This window comes from Triticum urartu, chromosome 7 (genome assembly GCF_003073215.2).
Source record: "Triticum urartu cultivar G1812 chromosome 7, Tu2.1, whole genome shotgun sequence".
Classification (NCBI taxonomy): Eukaryota; Viridiplantae; Streptophyta; class Magnoliopsida; order Poales; family Poaceae; genus Triticum; species Triticum urartu.
This window is the reverse complement of record NC_053028.1, coordinates 120,949,622-120,975,917: the sequence shown is the minus strand read 5'-3', so window position 1 is coordinate 120,975,917 and position 26,296 is coordinate 120,949,622. Positions and strand designations below refer to the sequence as shown.

The 26,296-nt window shown below is 44.8% G+C and overlaps 1 protein-coding gene across 5 annotated transcripts; it reads left to right on the top strand.

Annotated features, from left to right (window-relative positions):
• The first annotated feature begins 20,879 nt into the window (after positions 1-20,879).
• On the top strand, positions 20,880-24,979 carry LOC125522488. Of its 5 annotated transcripts, none has more exons than XR_007289777.1 (3): positions 20,880-21,176; positions 21,362-21,567; positions 22,316-24,979. XR_007289777.1 is itself a non-coding variant. In XM_048687546.1 (3 exons), the coding sequence occupies exons 1-3, from the start codon at positions 20,962-20,964 to the stop codon at positions 22,410-22,412; spliced, it is 417 nt and encodes a 138-aa protein (XP_048543503.1). In that variant the 5' UTR covers positions 20,880-20,961; the 3' UTR covers positions 22,413-24,979. The 5 variants fall into 5 exon arrangements, 1 of the variants encoding a protein (XP_048543503.1); XR_007289778.1 differs by having other exon boundaries at positions 20,880-21,250; positions 21,362-21,466; XR_007289776.1 differs by having other exon boundaries at positions 20,880-21,250.
• The last annotated feature ends 1,317 nt before the right edge of the window (positions 24,980-26,296 follow it).

The following is a 26,296-nucleotide window of genomic DNA, read 5'->3' as shown; positions in this document are numbered from 1 at the left end:
ATAAACACCGGATTAGTATAAAACGCCTCAAAAGAAATATCAGAAAGATTTCCGAAGAAAATATGCAAAAACTATGAGGCTTTTCATGGGCTGCCAGGCCACTGAGTTAAACCATTTTACAAAGCCTTATAAGATGGACCTCACATCAACAAATCGTCATTTTAACTATGACAAGTTCAGGGTCTTTATAAGATTGACTTGTCAAACATTCGACGGGTCTACCAGGATTACCTGGGCGGAGTGGCTTACTTAAAAAGACAGGATAACCCGGGGTTTTAGGTGAATACACCTGGCTTCCAAGCCTGGCTTTTATAGCCTATTACGAGGTTATAGACTCTTTGTTCTTGTAGAAGCAAAGAGCCCCCAAGTAATTTTTTGAGCTGTGCTCAATGGGTGCGTATGTTTGAATTGTGCTTTGCAATAGACTCTCTTTGGCTCCTTTTGACTTTGGGTAGCAAGCCCCCAAGTTTTTTTTATGTGTGGCTTATAAACAGAAGCCCCCATGTAACCAAAAACCTTTTAAGGAATAACGGCAGAGGCCCCGCTTTAGCAGGGATGCCAGTTTATTATATTGATCATCATAATATATACATTGTCAATAATATGTACATAAGAGGAGCCTATGGCTCAGGTGTAGTAAGGCCGAAGATGAGCTATATTCCACGGTCGGTGGGTCTCCTCCTCCGATTTACGTGAGTCTTTGTGCTCTCGAACATCGATAAAGTAGTATGACCCGTTGTGCAGATTCTTGCTGACCACAAAAGGTCCTTCCCAAGGCGGAGATAACTTGTGCATATCAGTCTGGTCCTGATTCGCCGGGTTAACTTCAGCCGCCAGCAGTGTTGCGAAAGTGTCGAATAAATCGGACAAAACCTGAGCCGGCGGTTGCGCAAGGCCTCCTGCCCCAGCTGCTGTTGTTGCTGCTGAACCGAAGATCATTGCTGCTGCGGTTGAAGAATGTTGTGATGACTATGTACCGGCCATGAAGATCGCAACTCGGCTCGGCGGATCAAAGGGGTCTGGAATACTGTCACCATCGGAACAGCCCCCAAACCGGCCATCTTGCAGTGGGTACAATGACTCGGTCTCTCCGATAGATGACTCGTCATCAGAGTAAATGACAGTTTCACCACCAGATACCAATCTATCCTCAGATTCCACTCCGTGGATGACTCCCACGAAGGCACGCTTCATGGCAGGCTGAACCCGGGCGAATCTCGCATGCTGAGCCGTTTCTACGATGTCGGTGCAGATGTCCGGCTCAGGGCCCGGTTCACTGATCTTGCCAATGAAAACGTGAATACCGCCGAAGGGGACCCAATATCCATACTCAATTGAAACGGCCTTGGGGCCCCAGCCTGCATCATCAATGTAGATCTTGCCGTGATGACTCTTGGTCATCTGGCCCACAACGTATCCCTTGAGCCCTTCGAAGCTGCCCTCTAAGAACTTGAAACCATCGTGCGATAGCCCCACGGTGGGCGCCAATTGTCGTGGTTTTGACACGGCAGATGTCCTAGTGTGAGGACTTAGTTGTGGAGCCATCGTGACGAGCTAGCTTAAAGGGGTTAAAGCGGGACAAAGGACGCAAGGAGTTTATACTGGTTCGGCCCCTTGCGGCGAAGGTAAAAGCCTAATCCAGTTGTGGTGGAATTGCTAGGGTTTTGATGACCAGGGAGCGAATCCGCTTGACCTGGCTCTCGAGTTGTTGTTTGTTGTCCTTGAACCGCCGTCGGGTCGTCCCTTTATATACACAGGTTGACGCCCGATGGTTTACAGAATCCCGGCCGGCTCATAAACGTGTCCTATCTTACAACACAAGTTACACACCTTATGGCGGTTTATGTCTATGGGCCCTAATCCGCCTTTGGGCCCTGGGCTTTTAGATCTCTTATAGTAAAGCACCATACTCCTTGTCTTCATTGGCTTCAATATGGATAACTCATTACAGGTATAACCCGGCCCCTCCTGGGCGGTTTATACTCAGTAGTTATATCCCCAATAGAGAGGGAGAGGGAAAGGAAAGAGGGGGCCGCGCCCCCTCCCCCTAGTCTAATTCGGACTTCCTTGGGGGGCACCTTGTGTCCCGCCCTCTCCTACTCCCTTATGGCCCACTAAGGCCCATAACTTCCCCAGGGGTTCCGGTAACCCCTCGGGTCCTCGATAAATATCCGAAACGTCCCAAAACCTTTTCGGTGTCTGAATACCTTCGTCCAATATATCAATCTTTACCTCTCGACCATTTCGAGACTCCTCATCATGTTCGTGATCTCATCCGAGACTCCAAACAAACTTTGGTCACCAAAACACATAACTCATAATACAAATCGTCATTGAATGTTAAGCGTGCGGACCCTACAGGTTCCAGAACTACATATACATGACCGAGACACATCTCCGGTCAATAACCAATAGAGGAACCTGGATGCTCATATTGGCTCCTACATATTCTACGAAGATCTTTATCGGTCAAACCGCATAACAACTTACATTATTCCCTTTATCATCGGTATGTTACTTGCCCGAGATTCGAGCGTCGGTATCATCATACCTAGTTCAATCTCGTTACCGGCAAGTCTCTTTACTCATTCCGTAATTCATCATCCCGTAACTAACTCATTAGTCACATTGCTTGCAAGGCTTGTAGTGATGTGCATTACCGAGGGGCCCAGAGATACCTCTCTGATACACGGAGTGACAAATCCTAATCTTGATCTATGCCAAATCAATGAACACCTTCAGAGACACTTGTAGAGCATCTTTATAATCATCCGGTGACGTTGTGACATTTGATAGCACACAAAGTGTTCCTCCGGTATTCCGGAGTTGCATAATCTCATAGTCAGAGGAATATGTATAAGTCATGTAGAAATAAATAGCAATAAAATTAAACAATCATAATACTAAGCTAACGGATGGGTCTTGTCAATCACATCATTCTCTAATGATGTGATCCTGTTCATCAAATGACAACACATGTCTATGGTCAGGAGACTTATCCATCTTTGTTTCACTAGCTAGTCAAGTAGAGACATACTAGGGACACTCTGTTTGTCTATGTATTCACACATGTACTAAGTTTCCGGTTAATATAATTCTAGCATGAATAATAAACATTTATCATGATATAAGGAAATATAAATAACAACTTATTATTGCCTCTAGGGCATATTTCCTTCAATTTCTTCACATAAAAATAACAATCACATAAATTTATTATAATTTGTTGCAATAATATTTAAGAAACAACAACTAAGCAACATTATATAATTTTTTATAAAGTATGAATTTTATTGACTCAAAATGAAGCATCAAGTGGGTACAAACACAATGAGCACACTCGGCTACTGCATAGTTAGGATGCACACAACCAACACCAACACACACACAAATAAACACGCCGGCAAAGAGCAAAGTCATACAAGACCAAAGCAATGCATAAGCGAGAGGAAAAAACCGAACCAATCCAAATATCGATCAACAGTCTATAACAACAACCATGTCCGCACCAACCATATCTTAACACCAGAAGGACAATGAGGTTCTTCAACAATAACACCTTTAGGAAGGGAACCACACTCAAGTGTTGTCGTGACCGGATCCAAGCATCAAAGGCCAGACTCTAGGTTGTCACCCTAAAGAACAAGCCCAAGCATATCTGAGCAATGTCTTCAACAAGGTAACGACGCAAAAACATCGCCATAGCAACATTATCTAATATTTATTTTTGACAATGATTCTCTCTTGAAGGTCCATTTGTTGATGCAATCTTTGATGCTTTGTTTCATGCATGAGATATTGTTCAGAGCATCATTTCCTTCATACTCCCTCCGGCCATTTTTACTCTTCATATAAGATATGACAGCTCCTTCGGTGTCTTTCCCCCTCCCATGGGCATCGTTTTCGAGTAAGTGCTAGCAGGAGGGGAAAAGTGGAGGAACGGTGTTCAATCTACCACAAGGCTGAAGGCGGATCTCGACGACATGGTGTCGCAGAGTTTCAGCAACGGGCACATGTGGATGGATACGTGCAGAGTAGTGGTGTGGTCTAGCATCATGGTGACGTTGACGATAGTTTGGCCTGACGACACAGATACGTCGATCACTCTTGAAGATGGGACGGTGGAAGATGGTGCCAGCTGATCCTAGAGCGTGCGCATGTCGTGCGCACAGAGGGTCTAACTAGACCCGTTGGTTTTCTTGGCCTGCCAGCGGGCGGCTTGTCGAGGCTAGTGGAATGGATGTAGTGTGTCTATATGCGGTCAGGGCATGTCATCAAGATTGTAGGTGTCGCGACAATAGTCGCCAGGAAGGTGGCTTCAGATTGATCCATGTATTTGTGTTGTTGGATTGTTTGCAATCTATACCTACTAATAAAGCATGGTGAGATTCGAGTACGGTATTTCGGTGCCCAGGTTCATTTGCACCTGATTAGAAAAAAAGAAAAATTCAAAAAAATCCAATTTTTTGTGTGGTAGATAAATTAATGCACAAGGTCCGCTCCAATTTTCAACTCATTTGGACATCTGAGCAGCTCTCAGCAAAAAAGACAAATCGGGCCAGAACAGTGCGTGAAGAGTAAACTTTTTTACCCACCCCAAATTTGTCTTTTTGGACGAGAGCTGCTCAGATGTCCAAATGAGTTGAAAATTGGAGCGGACTTTATGCGTCAATTTATCCACCACACAATTTTTTTTGAATTTTTCTAGTATTTGTTTTGATGTTTTTCGTCAGCACGGGTGCAGCTGAGCCTGGGCTCAAAAGTGAATTATCGGGTGAGATTCTTGGTTTTGTCCCATTTATCAGACATTTTTGCAGAAAGCCGCTGATGTTTTATTGCAATAAACCCCCACTCCATAAGTTATTTAGGCCGAACTCACGCCCCACCTTTACTGTTGAGAGGAAGGAACCAGCTGAGAGAGTGACACCGCACAATGGTTTTAAGGTTTTTTTCCCTAGGGTTTTTCTAGGGTTCCACTTTCCTCCCGCGGCGACCGCGAGAGTTCCCCTATCTACCTCTGGGTTCCCACCAATTCGAGTGCGGATCTGACACGGCCGTGATCTAGACCGCATCCTGGTATGGCTGCGTCTGTTGTGGTCGTGTTGCATGGCTGGAAGGGAGACGATGACGCCGGCGGCAGCGAGCGGATCTGGCGGCGGTGATGGAGAAAATAGCAGGGAAACAGGGCCGAACTTGGATGACAAGTTTGCGGGTCTGAACCTGCATGGAGAGGAGGAGGAAGATCTCGATCTCTCTGCAGAGATTGATGGACTTGCACAGGAGGTCAGATGGATAGCGATCTTCAGGGTTCATACCACTAAGCCTTTCAGTTACGTAGCTCTCTATAAATCTATGCGGAATGCCTGGGCGTCAGCACAAGGGGTCACCTTCAAATCTGTGGGGGAAAACTTGTTCCTCGCTCAGTTCATGTGTGTCGGCGACTGGAATAGAGTCATGGGTGGAGGCCCGTGGCAATTCCGTGGATTTGCGGTGGTTATGGAGGAATATGACGGGTTCACCAATGTAAAGGATTACAAACTTGATTACGTCCCGGTATGGGCAAGGATCATAGGGGTTCCTGACGGCTTGATGAAGAAGAAAGAGATCGCAGAGAAGATAGCAAGGAAAGTAGGCAAACCACCAATCCAGGTAGCAGTCAATGATGGAAGAATTGTTCAAACAAAGTATCTGCGAGCCCGTGTGTTTTTGGATCTGGACACACGTCTTGTTAGGTTCGTCCCTATAACCTTAAAAGAGAGTATCAAGTACCCTGTGGAATATGAGAAAATGCCGGATTTTTGTTACTTTTGTGGCCTTATTGGACACGTGGTAACTGAATGTGGAGATGGGCTACACAATGATGAAGATTGTGAGTGGGGGGACTGGCTTTTGGTTAATTTTGATGCCCCAAACTTCCCCGGGCATGGTGGCAGAAGGGGTGGCAGAGGTGGATTTGGACCAGGTCGTGGAGGAGGCTTTGGTCGAGAGAGGTAATCCAGGGGATGCAAACGATGAAGAAAATAGGAACATGGATCCAGGAGGAGATAGCAGTCAGTTATGGCCGACGGCGAGAAAGAGATTAGTAGGTCCAGATGGAACTTTTCTGAAGGAAAACTTGGTGTCAACTGCAAGTGTTGGAGTTGTAGCGGATAGAGTTATGCAGATAGAGGGTGGTCAGGTTGTTCCTGAGGATAAAGGGGCGATGAGCACTCCCCAGAAGGTGCATGACCCAAAAAGGCAGCGTGTAGATGAGAACGACCAGGTTGGTCAGAGTGGGACAGTAAGTGGCACTAATATGATATCGGCGACCTCCGGCATGGAGGATCGCCGACAGCAATGAAAATCTTTAGCTGGAACTGTCGGGGCTTGCTTGGAGCCCCGACAGTTCGTTCGCTTCTGGATTTCCAGAGGCGTTACAATCCGGATGTGTTCTTTCTGTCTGAAACACACTTGGACAACGATAAGGCAGAAAATTTGATGAGGAAACTGCAATGTGATCATAGACTAGTTGCGCCTAGTATGGATGGTAGAAAAGGTGGACTCTTAATGGTCTAGAAGAAGGAGGTTAGGATCTACTCCCGGACCACCACTTTGGAGTTCATCGATGTGTCTATGGAAGAATGTTGGAAATATGCCCTAGAGGCAATAATAAAAGCATTATTATTATATTTCCTTGTTCATGATAATTGTCTTTATTCATGCTATAATTGTGTTATCCGGAAATCGTAATACATGTGTGAATAACAGACACCAACATGTCCCTAGTAAGCCTCTAGTTGACTAGCCCGTTGATCAACAGATAGTCATGGTTTCCTGACTATGGACATTGGATGTCATTGATAACGAGATCACATCATTAGGAGAATGATGTGATGGACAAGACCCAATCCTAAACATAGCACAAGATCGTATAGTTCGTTTGCTAGAGTTTTTCCAATGTCAAGTATCCTTTCCTTAGACCATGAGATCGTGTAACTCCCGGATGTCGTAGGAGTGCTTTGGGTGTACCAAACGTCACAACGTAACTGGGTGACTATGAAGGTATACTACGGGTATCTCTGAAAGTGTCTGTTGGGTTGACACGGATCAAGACTGGGATTTGTCACTCCGTATGACAGAGAGGTATCACTGGGCCCACTCGGTAATGCATCATCATTATGAGCTCAAAGTGACCAAGTGTCTGGTCACGGGATCATGCATTACGGTACGAGTAAAGTGACTTGCCGGTAACGAGATTGAACAGGTATTGGGATACCAATGATCGAATCTCGGGCAAGTAACATACCGATTGACAAAGGGAATTGTATACGGGGTTGCTTGAATCCTCGACATCGTGGTTCATCCGATGAGATCATCGAGGAACATGTGGGAGCCAACATGGGTATCCAGATCCCGCTGTTGGTTATTGACCGGAGAGCCGTCTCGGTCATGTCTACATGTCTCCCGAACCCGTAGGGTCTACACACTTAAGGTTCGGTGACGCTAGGGTTGTAGGGATATGTATATGCAGTAACCCGAATGTTGTTCGGAGTCCCGGATGAGATCCCGGACGTCACGAGGAGTTCCGGAATGGTCCGGAGGTAAAGAATTATATATAGGAAGTGCTATTTCGGCCATCGGGACAAGTTTCGGGGTCACCGGTATTGTACCGGGACCACCGGAAGGGTCCCGGGGGTCCACCGGGTGGGGCCACCTATCCCGGAGGGCCCCATGGGCTGAAGTGGGAAGGGACCCAGCCCAAAGTGGGCTGGGGTGCCACTCCCCTAAGGGCCCATGCGCCTAGGGTTGGGGGAAACCCTAAAAGGGGGCGCCCCCTTGCTTGGGGGGCAAGCCCCCCACCCCTTGGCCGCCGCCCCCCTAGGAGATTGCATCTCCTAGGGCCGGCGCCCCCCCTAGGCCCCCTATATATAGTGGGGGGGGGAGGGAGGGCATCTAACCTTTGCCTTTGGTGCCTCCCTCTCCGTCTCCAACACCCCCTCCTCCTCCATAGTGCTTGGCGAAGCCCTAACGGAGTACTGCAGCTCCACCACCACCACGCCGTCGTGCTGCTGCTGGAACCATCTTCCTCAACCTCTCCTTCCCCCTTGCTGGATCAAGAAGAAGGAGACGTTATGTTGACCATACGTGTGTTGAACGCGGAGGTGCCGTCCGTTCGGCGCTAGGATCTCCGGTGATTTGGATCACGTTGTGTACGACTTCCTCATCCCCGTTCTTTGAACGCTTCCGCGCGTGATCTACAAAGGTATGTAGATGCAATCCGATTACTCATTGCTAGATGAACTCCTAGATGGATCTTGGTGAAACCGTAGGAAAATTTTTGTTTTCTGCAACGTTCCCCAACAAGAACCAGACGGGCAAATGTGGAGGCTAACAGGAATATACGGAGAGCCAACTTGGGATAATAAACAGAGGACTTTTCAAAACTTGAGGGATTTGCACGCCCAATAAAGTTTGCCCTGGATGATAATTGAGGACTTTAACGAAATCTTATACTCGTCAGAGAAGGAAGGGGGCGCTCCCCGCCAACAGTCTTGTTTACAGGCGTTTCAAGATGCTCTGTCTGACTGCATGTTAGAGGATGTTGGCTTCGTAGGGGACAAATTCACTTGGTTCAGGGGTGGGCTGCGAGAGAGGCTAGATCGAGCAGTCTCCAATGCAGCTTGGCTGCTATTGCACCCATCTGCAGGGCTCAACAACTTGGAGCTAGGCAAATCAGATCACCGTCCATTGCTGATGGATACGGAGTATCTGTCTGGGGTTGCGGATAATAACCCGAAGAAAGAACACAAGTTTGAAATGAGGTGGCTGAAGGAAGAAACAGTCAATGAGATTGTGAACACTTCATGGCAGAAGGCCATTCACCAAGGTTTATGCCCTGCGATTTCTGACAAGCTTAGGGCTGTACACCAGGATTTACATGAGTGGGACCGTAAGATATTACGGAAGCCACAGGCTAGACTCAAAGCTGCACGCAAAGAACTTGAGAAGGTGATGAGTGGACCATACTCGAATGAAGCAAAGATGAGGCATAAAGAACTGTCGGTGCTGATAGAAAATCTGCTTGAACAAGATGAAATCTACTGGGCTCAAAGGGGGCGTGTTAAATGGCTGAAGAAAGGAGACCTGAACTCCTCTTACTTCCAGCATTGTGTCTCGGCTAGAAGAAGGAGGAACTTGATAAAGAAACTTAAGAATGAGAGCCAGAATTGGGTAGAGGGTAATGACAATCTGCGACCGTTGGTCCGCGAGTATTTCAGTAATCTGTTCACCTCTAGTGGGGGGGCGATCAGTCGGGATCTTATATCTACTGTAAAACCTCTTGTAACTCGTAACATGAATGAATTCTTGGTTGCCCCATATACCCAAGAGGACGTGCGTAAAGCACTCTTCCAGATAGGTGACATGAAGGCACCAGGGCCTGATGGCCTACATGCAATATTCTTCAAGAGGTTTTGGCATGTTATGGGTGAGGATCTCACCAAAGAGGTGTTGGAAGCTATAAATAACAAGAAAATTCCGGCTGGTTGGAATGAGACGAATGTGGTTTTGATTCCCAAGGTGGACAGCCCTGAGGTAATCACCCAATATAGGCCTATTAGTTTGTGCAATGTCGCTTACAAAATTATTTCCAAGATGATTGCAAACAGACTGAAAAGTATTTTGCCAGAGATCATATCTCCTACACAAAGTGCGTTTGTACCAGGAAGGTTGATTACTGATAATGTTCTAGTGGCCTATGAATGTTTTCATACGATAAAGAAGAAGACACATGGTAATTCTGGAATGTGTGCAGTGAAGTTGGATATGAATAAAGCCTATGATAGAGTTGAGTGGGGTTTTTTGGAGAAAATGATGGTGAAGATGGGTTTCAATGAACACTGGGTGCAATTGATAATGGAATGTGTTTCGTCTGTCAGATACAGGATTCATTTCAATGACACAGAAACAGATGAGATTATCCCTACAAGGGGGCTACGACAAGGGGATCCTCTCTCCCCTTATCTTTTTTTGTTATGTTCAGAAGGGCTGTCAAGTATGTTGGCACATGAGGAGGATCTGGGTAACTTGGAAGGTATTAAAGTTTGTAGAAATGCCCCCATGATTTCTCACCTTCTTTTTGCAGACGACTCCTTAATTTTAATGAAGGCCAACATGCAAAATGCTACTACTTTGAAAAGAGTTCTAAGTACGTACTGTGAGAGCTCGGGGCAGTTGGTGAGTAATGCAAAATCAAGTGTCTTCTTTAGCCCTAACACTCCAGTGGGAGTAAGAGAGGAGGTTTGTGGGGAGCTGAATATAGTTACCGAGGCTCTATCAGACAAATATTTGGGCTTGCTCACTATGGTGGGGGTGGATAGAAGTGACTGTTTCCAACATCTAGTGGACAGAATCTGCCAGAGACTAAAAGGATGGAAAGAGAAGTTCTTGTCTATTCAGGGGAAGGAAATCTTACTGAAATCGATAACTCAAGCAATTCCATCATATGCTATGTCTGTGTTTAAACTGCCCAAAGGAATTTGCAAAACAATCATGGATGAGATGTCTGGATTTTGGTGGGGAGATGGAGAAGAGAAAAAGGAAATGCATTGGTTTGCGTGGTGGAAATTGTGTGTACCAAAGAAGAAAGGGGGATTAGGATTTAGAGACCTTCACAGTTTTAACCTTGCTATGTTAGCAAAACAGTGTTGGCAACTAATTCAGAACCCGGATTCTCTATGTGCACGTGTGTTGAGCGCAAAATACTATCCGGAGGGAAATATTTTGAAGGCAGGACCGAAGAAAGGCTCGTCCTTCACATGGAAGAGTATAGTAGCTGGTATACAAACGTTTCAGAGAGGATGCATATGGCGAGTTGGTACTGGATCACATATTGATATATGGCAAGACCCGTGGATTCCATCTAGCCCAACAAGGAAAGTGATCACCCCTCGCGGTGCAGTAATGCTACAGTTTGTAGATGAACTAATTGATCCATATCATGGGCAATGGGACGAAGCCCTAATTCGGGACGTGTTTTCCCCGGTTGACGTGCAGAGGATTCTCCAGATTCCTCTAAATGTTCAGGTGGTGGAAGATTTTGTTGCATGGCACTACACGAGATCAGGGATCTTTTCAGTCTGGTCTGCATATCATAGGCAGTTCGAGCACACGTATGGCAGACACCTCACTAGATCAGATGGGCAAGGCAATACTCAAGCAAATTCCATTTGGCAAAAAGTGTGGAATCTCAAACTTCCGGGTAAGATTAAACACTTTGCTTGGAAGGCCCTGAATGGATCGCTTCCTTGTTACGGTATCTTAGCCAACAGACACATCCCTCTAGTCCCGCAATGCCCGGTTTGTTCTATGGGAGTGGAAGATATACAACACTGTTTATTTTCATGTACAAGGGTACAGGAGGTGTGGGAAGAACTGGGTTTACATGAAAGAATAATGGAAGCAGTTAGATAGGACCGCTCGGGATCAGTTACAATGGAGATACTTAGTGCAATGACGGGCGTCTCTGATGATCTCCCTATACCTGAACTTATTTTGGTGGCTGCTTGGTACCTGTGGTGGTAGAGGAGACAATATGTGAAAGAAGAGTCGATCCAAGATGCGGATAAAGCAGCCATATCAATCAGGGTTCTCGCGACCAACTTTGTTCGTGCATATTCGAGCAAAAAAGCAGAGAGGACGAACGATCAAATATGGAAACGACCTTTGAATGGAGTAATCAAAATCAATGTGGACGCTGCTTTTCAACCTGAAACTCTTTCAGGTGCAATGGGAGCTGTTGCGCGGGATTGTCATGGGAAGCTAATTGATGCTGCAAACTGGTTTCTTCCCCATATAAATAGCGTCGACTCTGCTGAAATTGTGGCAATTTGGAATGGTCTTTATTTAGCTGACCGAATTGGCTGTAACAAGGTACAAGTTGAGTCAGATAATAGCTTTGTGCTGGAAGCGGTCCGACATCCAGATGAGTATTCAGGTGAGAATGTGGCAACTATAATGGAATGCAGACACCTAGTTTCAAACTTTGCCAAAGTTGAGTTCTCACACTGTCTTCGGGAAGCAAATGGGGCTGCACACTTATTAGCAAGCAATGCTTTTAGTCATAGAACTTCTTGTTTCTGGGAATCTAATATCCCGGACTTTATTTCTCATGCTATTGTAAACGATCTTGCTGCCATTTGAGAAATAAAGTCTTGTTGGTTAAAAAAAAAAAAGAGAGGAAGGAACCAGCTGGGCTGGCGGTCCTTTCTATCCATGTAATGGTTAGCTTATATAGTAGGAGTAGTTAATAGTAGCATCTCGCCGCTTTAAACAAAATTCTACGAATTTATATAGATCACAAGTAGCACCAACAAGCCTTCTCGGGAGTTGAAGATAAATTTCCCAGAGGGACTCAATAATTAAGGACGTGCATGCCAAAAAATAAGACCCTGTTTAGTTCATAAGTCCTAGAATTTTTTTAGTCCCAATTAAAAAATCGTTAGTCCCTAAAAAGTCTCTACCTATTTGGTTTCTGGGACTAAACATAGACTAAAAGACCATGTTACAACTAAAAGTCTCAAAAAGACTCATCTTGAGGGTCTTTTTCCATAAGTCACAAATGCCCACTTTAAATTTCTATAAGGCCTTGTACAATGGAAGATGTTTAGGGAGGTGTTTAGAAAAATAAACCGGATTTTTTTGAAGCACCGGTGCCTATTTCTATAGAAGAGACGCTTAGTTAAGTGTCTACCCTGTACAAATAAGCACCAGTGCTTAAGGAAATCTTGGTTTATTTCTCTAAGCACCTCTCCTAAACACCTTCCATTGTATAAGGCCTAAGTCCCTCCTATTTAGTTTAGATGGGACTAAAAAACTTTTTAAAAAATCCATGTAAATAAATACCCCCTAAAAGAGAGGCCCGATAAAGATGGGATGTAGCTATAATGGAAATACAGAAAAGATCCGATACAGAGGGCCGCAGGTCAAGATTTCCTCCAAAATTGCATTCAAGACCAGGAGCAACCAGGATTTGGAAAATAAAATCTCAATTATTAATTAGCCCAACCCAATTAACTGATCCCGTGGATAGATCGGCTAGAAAGAAAGACCCCATAAAGAGGACACATGTAAAGATTTCTTCTTCATAATTGCTTGCAAAGACCAAAGGAGCAGCCGTGATTTGAAAAATAAAATCTCCCCTATTAAGTTAGCCCAATTAACTGATCCTGCGACGAATCAATCTGTGGTTGAGATGGTTAGGTGAACAGTGGTATCCCCAACCCATCAGGGTTCAAATCCTGGTGCTCGCATTATTCCTGAATTTATTTCAGGATTTCCGGCGATGCGCTTTCAGTGGGAGGAGACGTTCCCGTCGACGACGAGGCGCCTACGGCGACTTCGTAAATCTCAAGATGATGTGCCGGCTCAGTCTTTCGGAGGTGCTCATAGGGGTAGGGTGTGCGTGTGTGTGTTCATAGGGATGAGTGTATGCGCGTGTACATAAGCGCTTGTGTCTGTACTGATGCTCAGAAAAAAATTAACTGATCCTGCGCATGGATAGGCTAGAGCGTGTACATATATGGAGGCTTCTATGTACTCTAGGCAAATATATCATATGTGATATTTTATTTTTTAATTATATATGCATGTTTTTAGTGATTCTTTTTTTTGCCGGAAATGTTTTTAGTGATTCTAAAATAATTAAAGATTTCATCATCTCAAAAAGGTGATTTAAACAAAGTGATAATGATTATTTCAATAAAGTGACAGTAATTATCCAAATGAACATTTTAAAACAACACCCCAATGAATTCTAGAAAACTGGTCGGCGAAGAGTTACTACCCATATAAAAATGGTGAAAAAGGGAGGTACTAATTGTTACTTATTTTTTACCGTTGGGCATTTTTGATAATAATATAATAAAATAGATGTATGCATCTCTTTGATGCATACCCTAGGGGTTATCCTCTTTTTAAAAAAAATCCCACATAAAAGAAATAATGCATAAAAGGTGAAATAGTTGTCAAGCACACTACACTACCACAAGTTCACAAGTCTCAATCACTTGTTCTCAAGCACACACAAGGAAGAGTTCAAACATCAACATGATATGAAGTTCACGTGTTTTGGACATCGGAATGGGATCATCAATATCAGAAGGCGTCATTTCGTTTGCATTTCCAACTCCACCAACTTGAAGTGGAATTACTGGAACATTGTTTGACCCTTGTGATGGATTCAGTTGTATGAATTTGGAGACAATAAGATGAATACATATGATAATGAAAAAAATGGTGATAGAAATAGTTCGAACGAAACTCAAAATGTTCCATTCTTGCGCCGTTTGCATGTCTGGCATTGGTTTGTCGCGTCTTTGTTGTTGCCGAGTACTACTCTAGGCATATAGGTATTTGCCGAGTGCCCGTGGTTTGGCCCTTGGCGAAGGGCCAAACACTCGGCGTATGAGGAAATTTCAATAGTGATCGCCAGTGATGCAATCCCTTTAAGCATGGAGCAAAGTGCGTTCTCCATGGAAGAAAGCTACCGGTGGAAGAAGGCTTCGTCGGCGCGCGGCAAGACACCAGTCAGCCGCAGGGAGGAATATACGCCGTGCCAAACCATGCGCAAAAAGATTCGCGGACATGTCCGGACTCTTCCATATTTCGGCCAAGTTTGAGGTATGAAGGACAAAGGAGGTTTGGGGAGCCCAATGGATGGCCTGCTTTGTGCCTGGATTGTCCTCACGGATAAATGGAGAAAGGGAAGGGGATGCCCTTGGAGATGCCATAAGCTTATTTGATTTGTAAGATTTACAAACACTAATAAATAGAAAAATATATACAAAATTACAATATCATGTCTGGTTGATTGTAGAATAATGTTTGCACACGATAAATGAAAGAAGCTTTAGACATGGTTTAAATGAACATACAAATTACTATGAAATACATTAGAAAACAACCGTGATGAATATAATTACATTCTATAGAAGAAATAACACACACAAGGAAGTTACTCAAAAGATATACCCACTACATTTTCTATAAAAACATCTTTTACGAGATCCGCTTGCCTCCTATTATTTGCACGAGTCCCCATTGCTTCACGATACGGAGCGGGAGGGCGCGTGGGGGGGGGTGGGGGCTCCTGCAAGAGTATGGTGTGAGCGACGAAACAAGATCTGGCAGTTTCCCTGGGTGGCGAGTCTTCTTTCTTTTCGGTAGTCTAGGTTGCTTTATGGTAGAGTGTGGACTCTCTTATGGTCATGTAATTTTCTTTGATGTGCATTATAAGAGGATTGTCTCATCACCTTATATCGATTAAGATGTGTTGCTTTTATACATAAAGCAGTGTGAAAGTTTTTTTTCGATATGACAACATCTTTAACAATAAATAGCTCTTTAGATAAACTCCAATGGGGCGACCCATTTCGTCCGCTGTCGCCCGTTTGGATCAGCGCGGACAAAAGAGGAGGCCCAACGCGCTGACCCAAACCCAAATCAAGTTCGCTCCGCGTTCGCGTCTGCGCCGACGCATTTGCGGCCCAAATTTGCGCCCCAAATGCGTCGACGCGGACGCGGAACGGACGCCACGCGCTCCTTCTCGGTGTCCGCCGGGGCCCCACCTGGCGGTCGTCCAACCGCCCACCACCTACCAGGCCAGCTTAATTTAGGACCTCGGGCCCACACGTCAGCGACGTCGGTCGTCCTTTTTTAAGCCGACCATGCGACAGGGTCGTCCTCATCCAGCCAACCCCCGTCCCCATCTAGCCACACTCGCTCCCTCGTCGCCGGCAAACCGTAGCCAACCCTAGCCACCCCAACCGTGCCAAATGGGGTTCTTCTCCGGCTTCGGCAGAAGCAAGGCCAAGGGCAAGTCGCCCGCCACCCCCTTTCCCCCGAAGTTTCTCCCGCCTCCGCCGGCGCCAGCTCGCCGGTCAAGGCATCGCGTCAACGTGCCGGTGCACCAGGTAGAGTGGCACTAGCAGCACCGCATGCCTCTCCCGTACCCCGACGCCACCGTGCCGCACGACTGGCACCTGTATCCGGAGAGGATCCCGGTGCCTGCGGCCCCGTGGTCGGCCAGGGCGCACGCGGAGGAGTTGCGGCACCGGCGGGCGCTCCTGACGCTGGAGCAGCGCCCCGACGCCGCCTACGCCTCCGACTCGCCCAACTAGGTGCGCTGATTCGCCTTCGAGCACGAGGAGGCGAGGCGATGCGGCGTCCGCAACGTGCCACCGTGTGACGCCCCCGATTCAATCGTACACTAATCATACACGCAAATGTGTACGATCAAGATCAGGGACTCACAGGAAGATATCACAACACAACTCTAAACACAAATTAAAATAATACAAGCTTTATATTACAAGCCAGGGGCCTCGACGGCTCGAATACATAAGCTCGATTACACAAGAGTCAGCGGAAGCAACAATATCTGAGTACAGACATGAGTTAAACAAGATTGCCTTAAGAAGGCTAGCACAAAAGCAACAATGATCAAAAAGGCAAGGCCTCCTGCCTGGGAGCCTCCTAACTACTCCTAGTCATCGGCGGTCTTCACGTAGTAGTAGGCATCCTCCGGGTAGTAGTAGTCATCAGTGGCGTCGTCTGGCTCCTGGGATCCGTCATCTGGTCACAACAATCGGGTATGGGGGGAAAAGAAGTAGCAAAGCAACCGTGAGTACTCATCCAAAGTACTCGCAAGACTTACATCAGATCTAAACTAAGTATGCATATGTATCAAAGGAATGGGTTGTATCTGTGGACTAAACTACAGAATGCCAGAAGGGAAGGGGAAAACCTAGCCTATCGAAGACTAGCATCTTCTGGAAACCACCATCTTGCAGCAACAGGAGGGAGTAGAGTAGCATAAAAGTAAAGTAGCAGTAATGTTTTCAACCTCGGCCAGAGATCCTTTCTCGACTCCCTGCGAGAAAGCAATCTCAGAGCCATACTATCCAAGTTTCAACACATTCCAAATCTCATCACCATCCAGTTCTCATCACCATCCAGTTCTCATCACAAGTATCCAGTTCTAGTAGTATCGATCGAGATACAACTCCAAGTGTCCGTTACCGTAGGACATGCTATCGATAGATGTTTTCTTCCCTACAGGGATGCACCAACTTACCCATGCTCGATTAACTCCGGCCAGACACACTTTCCTAGGTCATGCCCGGCCTCAGCCAAACAATACGCCGCAACCCGACCTAGGCTTAATAGAGAGGTCAAGCACGCCGGACTAAACCTATGCCCCCAGGGGTCATGGGCCATCTCCCCGTGATCTCCTGCACGTTGCGTACGCGGCCGGTGAGCAGACCTAGCTACCTCTTTCAAAAAGGTAGGTGCTTACCAGTCCAACCCGGTGCGCGCCGCTCAGTCGCTGACGTCTATGAAGATGCCATCGAGGAGAGATGCCATCAAGCATCAGGAAGGATGAAGCGAAAGGCTATTGGAACCACGGATACGACACAAGCTCAAAATCAAGCTTGTTGTTCGAGGTGAATTGATAAAAGGAGAAAGATCGACGTAAGCTTCGCTCATCGTCGAAAAGTTGTGCTCCAGGAATAAGGACCAGGTAGCACAGTTAATTTAGCATGATAATGATATAGCCGATCAGGCTAGTAATGATGTGATGGAGTATCACTCCAATTAAGAATTTACAAGAGGTAGTGCAATGACACAATATCATCGAGATAACAGGAGGCAATACTTGAGGGTAGATCAAATTAGAGGTTGGACAGGTGAAATGACTTGCAGGAGACAAGTATTTTAACTTTTCCGGGAAATGGAATTAAGGAGAAACTATGGTCGGAACCACGATTATGAATGATCAAACCACCGATACAAGATGAACTTATAACAAGGGGGTAATTATTTTTACGAGCAGCTTCCATGATAAGTTCTACATCGGGTCCATGGGCATGAACACAAAGGTTCAAGGTCGACTCCCACTTCTTCAATGCATAACCTTTCATTCACTCCTCGTTTTCGAAGAATTTGTAGTGCCAAAGATTTATCTAGTGAAGCACCAGAAGAGTATGACTCACATCTCTTTCGAGTTCACACGGATTAGTGAAGGCATAGGTTCAAACCATCGAGGCATCTTAGGAACACATACCACAATCTTCAGAAGTAATTAGCACAAGCTCGAAAGCATAGAATGGTTGACAAAAGCAGAGGATACAATTTACCAAAGGCATGAGGTATCCAAGGAAAGGCTCACAAGGTTATTGAGTACGGTGTTGTCGGATAAAATCCAACAAAGGATCTGGCAGTCCACAAGGGATCTGATGTGAGCATCGGTACTCCACCAAAAGAAGAAAGAATGCAAGGTGATCAGATTATAGAAACAACTGACTAATCCAAAGCTCAAATGCAAGGAATTGTGATTTTCATATGGGGGGTCAGAAGTAGAGGATCTGATCAAAAGATAAGTAAGTTGAATAGACATATATCGACAATCAATCAAGGATTGATTTGCCGAGAACCAGCTCATCTTCGGAGTGACGTCTGAGCCAAAGGGGCGAATTCTAGTTTCAAATGATGATTGCGACCATTCACGATCATATCGAATCAAAGGCGCAAAATTACGATGACAAAGGATGCTAATGAATATTGCTAAACATATGGATTTAACCATAATGCAGGCAGACAAGACTTTCGGAAGCACTAGGCTGCAGAGGATCTTCAGGAGATCGAATTGCGTTCAAAGAATTTTGTGAGACATATGATCAATTGGGGATGAACGAACCCTTGATAAGTATGAGGAATTATTTGTAGGGTTATTCAGGCGGAAAAGAGATGCATGGCAGTCAGAAAAAGGATTCTCGAAAGTCGGAGAATTTCAAGTATCTTGTAATAACAAGAACAACTAGGGATGGAAGTATGAACGGCGAGGGTACACAGTTATCCATAAGGATTCAACGGTGTTAAGGGATTGCAAAAGAAATCAACGCAAGTTCTCGGGAGTAGATCGGAGAATATCTTCGAAGTCTTCTGGTGAAGCAGTCAACCATCCGGAATGAAGGGGCTCTCCGAGGAAAGTCGTTACGAGAACCTAATGTAGTTAGTAAATTCATTTAACCCGAATAGAAGAGAGAACAGAGTCCCAGAGTATATACAAGGAATAAAATATCCTAATACCACCCAATGGCGACGTGGGACCGCAAGCCACACAACCATGTTAGTAAAAGTTTTTCGGTGACTAGACTCAACTTTGGCCAAGGAGTTGGAAAGGGGGATCCTACGGGCAGTCGGCTCTGATACCAACTTGTGACGCCCCCGATTCAATCGTACACTAATAATACACGTAAATGTGTACGATTAAGATCAGGGACTCATGGGAAAATATCACAACACAACTCTAGACACAAATTAAAATAATACAAGCTTTATATTACAAGTCAGGGGCCTCGAGGGCTCGAATACATAAGCTCGATTACACAAGAGTCAGCGGAAGCAACAATATCTGAGTACAGACATGAGTTAAACAAGATTGCCTTAAGAAGGCTGGCACAAAAGCAACAATGATCGAAAAGGCAAGGCCTCCTGCCTGGGAGCCTCCTAATTACTCCTAGTCGTCGGCGGTCTTCACATAGTAGTAGGCATCATCCGGGTAGTAGTAGTCATGAGTGGCGTCGTCTGGCTCCTATGATCCGTCATCTGGTCGCAACAATCGGGTATGGGGGGAAAAGAAGTAGCAAAGCAATCGTGAGTACTCATCCAAAGTACTCGCAAGACTTACATCAGATCTAAACTAAGTATGCATCTGTATCAAAGGAATGGGTTGTATCTGTGGACTAAACTGCAGAATGCCAGAAGGGAAGGGGAAAGCCTAGCCTATCGAAGACTAGCATCTTCTGGAAACCACCATCTTGCAGCAACAGGAGGGAGTAGAGTAGCATAAAAGTAAAGTAGCAGTAATGTTTTCAACCTCGGCCAGAGATCCTTTCTCGACTCCCTGCGAGAAAGCAATCCCGGAGCCATACTATCCAAGTGTCAACACATTCCAAATCTCATCACCATCCAGTTCTCATCACAAGTATCTAGTTCTAGTTGTATCGATCGGGATACAACTCCAAGTGTCCGTTACCGTAGGAGAGGCTATCGATAGATGTTTTCTTCCCTGCAGGGGTGCACCAACTTACCCACCACGCTCGATTAACTTCGGCCGGACACATTTTCCTGGATCATGCCCGGCCTCGGCCAAACAATACGCCGCAACCCGACCTAGGCTTAATAGAGAGGTCAAGCACGCCGGACTAAACCTATGCCCCCAGGGGTCATGGGCCATCTCCCCGGGAACTCCTGCACGTTGCGTACGCGGCCGGTGAGCAGACCTAGCTACCTCCTTCAAAAAGGTAGGTGCTTACCAGTCCAACCCGGCGCGCGCCGCTCAGTCGTTGACGTCTATTAAACTTCGGCTGATGCATACGACGCAGAACGCCCATACTATGCCCACGTGATGGTTAGTGCTATCATGCCAGAGGCTCCTCAGATCAAATATCCAAATCGTAATGGATTAGGAGCACACGGTAACAAGCAGAGACTCACGAAAGATGTGACCCCGTCGCCCCGTCTCGAGGACTTGCGGCAAGGGCTAAGAATGCCCGGGCACGCCTAGTAATTATTTCGCGGGCACCCTCCAGGTCAACCCGACTCCTCATCACTCGCAAATATACTAGCGCGGGTACCCCTCAGGGCCGACCCGTCTTTAGTAACATGGTTTAGTGTAAAATCATCTACTGCCCCTATAAAAGAGAGGACGGAAAACCAAACAATCAAATCCATCAATCAACAAGATCTAATGACCCTTAATCCTCCGATGTTTAACGCAAACAAACCACGCATTAAGCTACTGACAATGCATCGATCGCTAACCCTCCTTCCCCTGTTTAAAAAAACTGCTGCCAACGCACGCCCCCACGACCTCTCGCCAACCCCCCTCCTCCTCCCCCTCCCAACGGACGCCACAGCATGGGCGGGCCTCCGCACGCCGATCCTCCCGCACCGTTCGCCGCCCCGCCGTTCCTCCGCAGCCGCGGGAGCCACCGCGCCGCCGCCCCGCCGTTCCTCCCGCTCCGTTCGCCGCGGGAGCCGCCGCGCCCTTCGCCGCCCAGCCATTCCTCCTGCTCCATCCACCGCGGGAGCCGCCGCGCCCTTCGCCGTCCCGTCGCATGGTGGTCGGAGGGGTGAGATGATTGGCTCTGGTGGGTTCGGGCATGTCTACCTCGGGATGAATCTGGACATTGGCGAGCTCCTCGCAGTAAAGCAACTGCTAGGCTTTTGCGATTTGGTGATCTGGTTTGCACTTTCTACAGACATGAAGTCATTCGTTACACTAAGTCTCTCTCCTTTGTTTGATTTTTTGTTCCAGCTTTGATTGGAAGCACCAACACGACCCGGGAGAAAGCCAACTGAGTACCACTTCCCCAACCGATCTGGTTACAAATTTAGTTGTTGAGATTTTTCTTCATATGAGGTGATGATTTGTGGCTTCTGTTTCTACAATTAGCCGCATATATAAGATAATTCAAGGAAGAATTACAGCTCCTCAAGAACCTTTTGCACCCCAATATTGCAGTGAGTAGATGAAATACTACTGATTACATATCAAATTTTTTTTGTTTAACTTCTAGCCCGTAGTTGCTTGATCTTTTTTCTATGGTTTGAGATTAGGTGCACTGTATATCTTGTTTGATCTATTTTTTTTGTTCCAGCCGGCTCTCACCACTCCGACCTCCATGCCGCGTCGGCAACTCCTCTACTAATTTTGTAGATGAATAGCCTACCATTTCAATATGTGAAATATTGCTGAATTTTGTAAACTTTCAGATCATGGTACTTACAACCAATGAAATCTTGCTGAACGTTTCAACCTACGGGATCAGGTAGTCAATTTTGCATCATTGATATGACGGCTATGTAAAAAAGTCAGCAGTTACATCTACTTCCTTGTGTTGATGCTTCATGCTCAGCAAGTTTCCTTTCCCTTGAGTAGACTTGCCTCGGTCGGTTTGATCTTGTGCTGACAGACCCGTACACCACATCTTGTAGAAGGGTGATATGGATTATGCTCGACCTCTATGACTTCACTCGAGTTAATTCCCTGCGATGCAATTCACACAATTATTCTCGACACCAACAATGACCACCCTGCGAGATGGGCTTCCTAATATTCTGTATTTTCATTTTTCTTACGCTTATGGTACTATTGCAGTGGTTGGTTGGGCTAAGTGATGATTTGTTGGCTATAAGTTAACTGCAAATCAATTTTTTTGTCAAATGGCACATGATTCTGATTAAATCACGACGATATATATTCTTGTAGGGAGAGAAGGAGGACAAAAAGGCATTGTGGATACATATATGAAGACCCAACGGAAGAAGCGAAGGGAGGAATGCCAACAACAAGAGGCTGCAGCTAAAAGGTCAAGACTACAGAGTTGAAGAAGAGATGCTACAAGTGCAAAGCTTGTGACCTTTTTCAAACAGTGGTGCAATCCTGATGTTATCGACTTAATTTTTCTCTTAAATCAAGACTTTGCTCTTACTGGTTCCTTAACTTTTGCATAAAGTTGAATCAAGAAATACATTAAGTTTTATTGTTAGATGTTCTCCTATACAATTGCCATTCCTTTAATGCTCTTATACAATTACTATCTTGAATAAGGATGTGACATGTATTAATATATGTATCCTGCTAAGTTTGCAAGACAGTTTTTGATATGTAACTTCAAAATTAAAATGACTTCCTTTCATCACTTTCTGAATGAGGAAATTGGCGCATCTCTAATTGATATTTCATCTTGAACATTACTACATTTAATAGAATTATGATTGAATTGTATTTTCGAAAGAACTTACAACCTGAAGAAGTAGAGAAACTTAGTGTCTACAGTAGTGTAATAAAGAGCAATTGCCTCTAATGACTTGGTTTTCTCTATACCTCACATCACATAGGATGATAGGGTCAAGCTTTCCACTTTTCCAGTGTGAGCTTAGATGTTTGTTTGGTACTCCTTTTCTGTAAGTTCTTTATATAGGTCGATGAAATTAGGTTAAAGAGGTAGGAGAGGGGAGCAGGGAGGGGATGGTGACCTCGTGGCATGTACTCTGTATGCCTGCAGAGAGATTTATTGTTTCTAGACACATAAAACCCCCTTGATACATCGTTCTGGTTGCCATCTGCGAGTTTCTGTAACAACAGAGTAATTTATTTGGAAGCAATTGTTATTGAGGTAAGAGTCTTTCTGGGTAGTTTGCCGCAAGTATTTAACTTATGATTTCAGTTTGAGATATACAACCGGCAATCTGTAATCAATACTTCTTATCAGACAATCTAGATGGGTTATAGAATTTATTTGCAAATCTTGTACATAAGCTTAAGAATATCCCTGCTACTTTGGGATATTGTGGTGTTAAATGACCGCTTCATCAATCATAATCCGAGGTGGTGTTTGTCCATCCAATGGCGAAGAATATTACAACAGAGAACTGCACCACCAAGCAAATTCACTCCAAACCAAAATCTGATAAGGCATGTCGCGACGCTAGGAGGTGTTGTAGTGCTTGGTAGCCTGCCACAGTCCACAAGCATAGAGCCAAAGTTGTGAGTGGGTTGTCTTTGGTCTAAGGTTTTTTAAATGCATCAGAATTTATGTTTGTTTGTAACCTGAAATTTGCAGATGGTTTCTGGCTGTAGCTACAATTTTTTGGCATCATACGGCGGTAACACAATAAGGTTCAGTTATGTGTTCATACATTAAAAAATTCTACGTACGAACTGACTGCATCAGTTGTTTTGCTTCTCCTATTCCCTTGAAAGGATTGCTTGATGAAAAGATGTTTTGCTTTTGCAGCCTTATTTCTTATCTAATTTCCGTAGTGGTGCTTATGTATAGTTGATTAATGAATGGAACGACCAAGTAGGCTGATGTCAAATGCTTTTACAGATCAGGGCAGAATTGATGCTGATTTTATATCTTGAAGTTTTTAAATCCTGTAACGAAACTATTGCCAATGCTTTGAGTAACCCCCTGGTTGTAGAGTAAGGGCTCGCTTATATTTTCAATACATACTTTTAATTTTTATCTTTTCCTTTTTCGGTAGCCCTTAATAATCACCGCTAAGTTCCAGTCTACATAATACGAAACATAGAAGTATGCATTGCATAATTTTAGGCAGCAACATGAATTGTGGTTTAGGCAAGCATATATTTGTCCTAGCGTTGTATATATGGTGAGGCTTTTTCAATATGGTTGTTCTTAGATAACTCGATGATAATTACAAGTTGGTAAATTCAGTTCTTATTGGAGTCCTTTATTTTTATCCAAAACGAAAACAATGGTAATACCTTGTGTAACTTTGATTCAATAAATAAATTATATAATTCAGAACCTATTGTGGTATATGCCAAAAGGGTTTGGTGTATACCAACATGCATCAAGTTTCTATCAGATGTCTCTTAATTTGTGAAATATTGCACCAACGTTCAGCTCTGAAACTATACTCATTGCTCTGACGACAGTAAGAATGTACAACACTAGGTTTGATTTGGTTCGAAATGCCTAATTAAGTTCCATCTTAATAATTTCTTACCTTTGCCTTGTGTAAAAATGCAGTTGTGCGATCCATGTTTCATCCTATCGTGGAGATCTCTCGAGCTGCATTTTGTGGAAGCACATGAAAATGCAGGTTTTGATTGATGAATTGGTTGACTTAGCACCCATGAACTCGAGCTGAAAGGAAGTAGGCCTGTAACGAGCCAAGCCATGCAAGATACAAATAATTGTTGCCTTGGCATTTATCTCTTTCTTCATGGTGTTTACATTGTACTGTAAATGCGGAACAAATATTGCGATGTGATAGATGACAGTGAAATGCAGAATTTTGAGAGCTCATATGTGTGGGGTAGGTTGCCTTTGATGCAGACCTGAAATTAAATAGGTATGCATTGACTCATCAGGAGAGAAATTTATGTGAATGGGTTTAATCTCAATATAAGCTTTCATTATGTAAGTTTGTAATTTGCAAAGTACTGGATCCTAACATGATTTAATCTGGCATAGTATATGGAAGGTGCTACGAATCATTGGTGGAATTAAAAGTAGCTATGTGTGGATCAAAATTTAAAGATTTTCATATTCAAATTTTGAACTCGAATGAGACGTGCATTGCACGTGCAAGCTTACTAGTAGTAAACATAGTAACCGTGTGTCTAACACCAAGGGGAAAACCTGAGGAGTCATCCTCGACGGATTCCACTCAATGTAATCATCAAGGTGAACGTAAGAGGATCCACCCTCGAGGTTCACACTTGACGGATTCCACTCAATGTAATCATCAAGGTGAACGTAAGAGGATCCACCCTCGAGGTTCACACTTGAGGGGTTGCATGAAAGAGTCGTATCAGAAGTGGTTAAGGAGGAAATCACCCTCGATGACCACGACCGAATGGCTACACTACAGATATCTCATCAGGAGTGATGTATGAGGTTCCACCCTCGGCACTCGATGGTAACTTTGCAGAGTCAAGCAACAAAAGGGGCGTGATGTGATTTGAGGTGTCAGGCTTTGGTCGTCGATCACGTTGATCGAGTCGTCGATGATGAAGCAGGGGCAACAAGGACAATGTGAGGATTACTGATGGATCACTAACCAACCTATACTAAGCAGTTTAGGATAATCAGGTAAGGTAACAATAAGTAGGTTACAAAAGCAGGCTATGCATCAGAATAGGAGCAAACAATAATAGTAGCAAACTCTAATGCAAGCATGAGAGAATGGAATGGGCGATATCGGGATGATCAAAGAGGGGGCTTGCCTGTTTGCTCTGACAAGGAGGGTTCGTCGTCGACGTAGTCGATCACAGGGGCGGCATCGGTCTCGGGGTCTACCGGAGAGAAGAGGGGGAAGAAACAGTAAATGTAAAGCAAACATAGCATCACAAAGCATAACGTGGCAATATACTGTGCCAGGTGTGACCTAACGTATGGCTACACGATATAGGTAAAGGGAAAGTTCATCCGGGAATGTATTCCCGATTCTGGACCTGTGTCAGACAGATGACCACAGGGGAATGTTCCATGTTCAGATAGTTAGAGGCATCTGACAGGTATGTGGTTAGCGTATTCGGGTTCGTCTCGTCGTTCTGAGCAACTTTCATGTATAAAACTTTTTTATCTGAGTTACGGTTTATTTGATATGATTTTTCAAAGGTTAAACAATATTTGGAAAACCTCTGAAATTCTGCTAAGTCTGAGAATTCGCCAGTTTTAAACATTACTTGGCTGTTTTCAAAACGCTACAA

Bases quoted from the DNA above. Each gene is read 5' to 3' on its own strand.
- LOC125522488 (XM_048687546.1), top strand. From the start codon at position 20,962: ATGGGCGGGCCTCCGCACGCCGATCCTCCCGCACCGTTCGCCGCCCCG. The intron at 21,177-21,361 runs GTGAGATGATTG...TTTTTGTTCCAG, and splicing joins GTCGCATGGTGGTCGGAGGG to CTTTGATTGGAAGCACCAAC. The intron at 21,467-22,315 runs GTGATGATTTGT...ATATTCTTGTAG, and splicing joins GAGATTTTTCTTCATATGAG to GGAGAGAAGGAGGACAAAAA.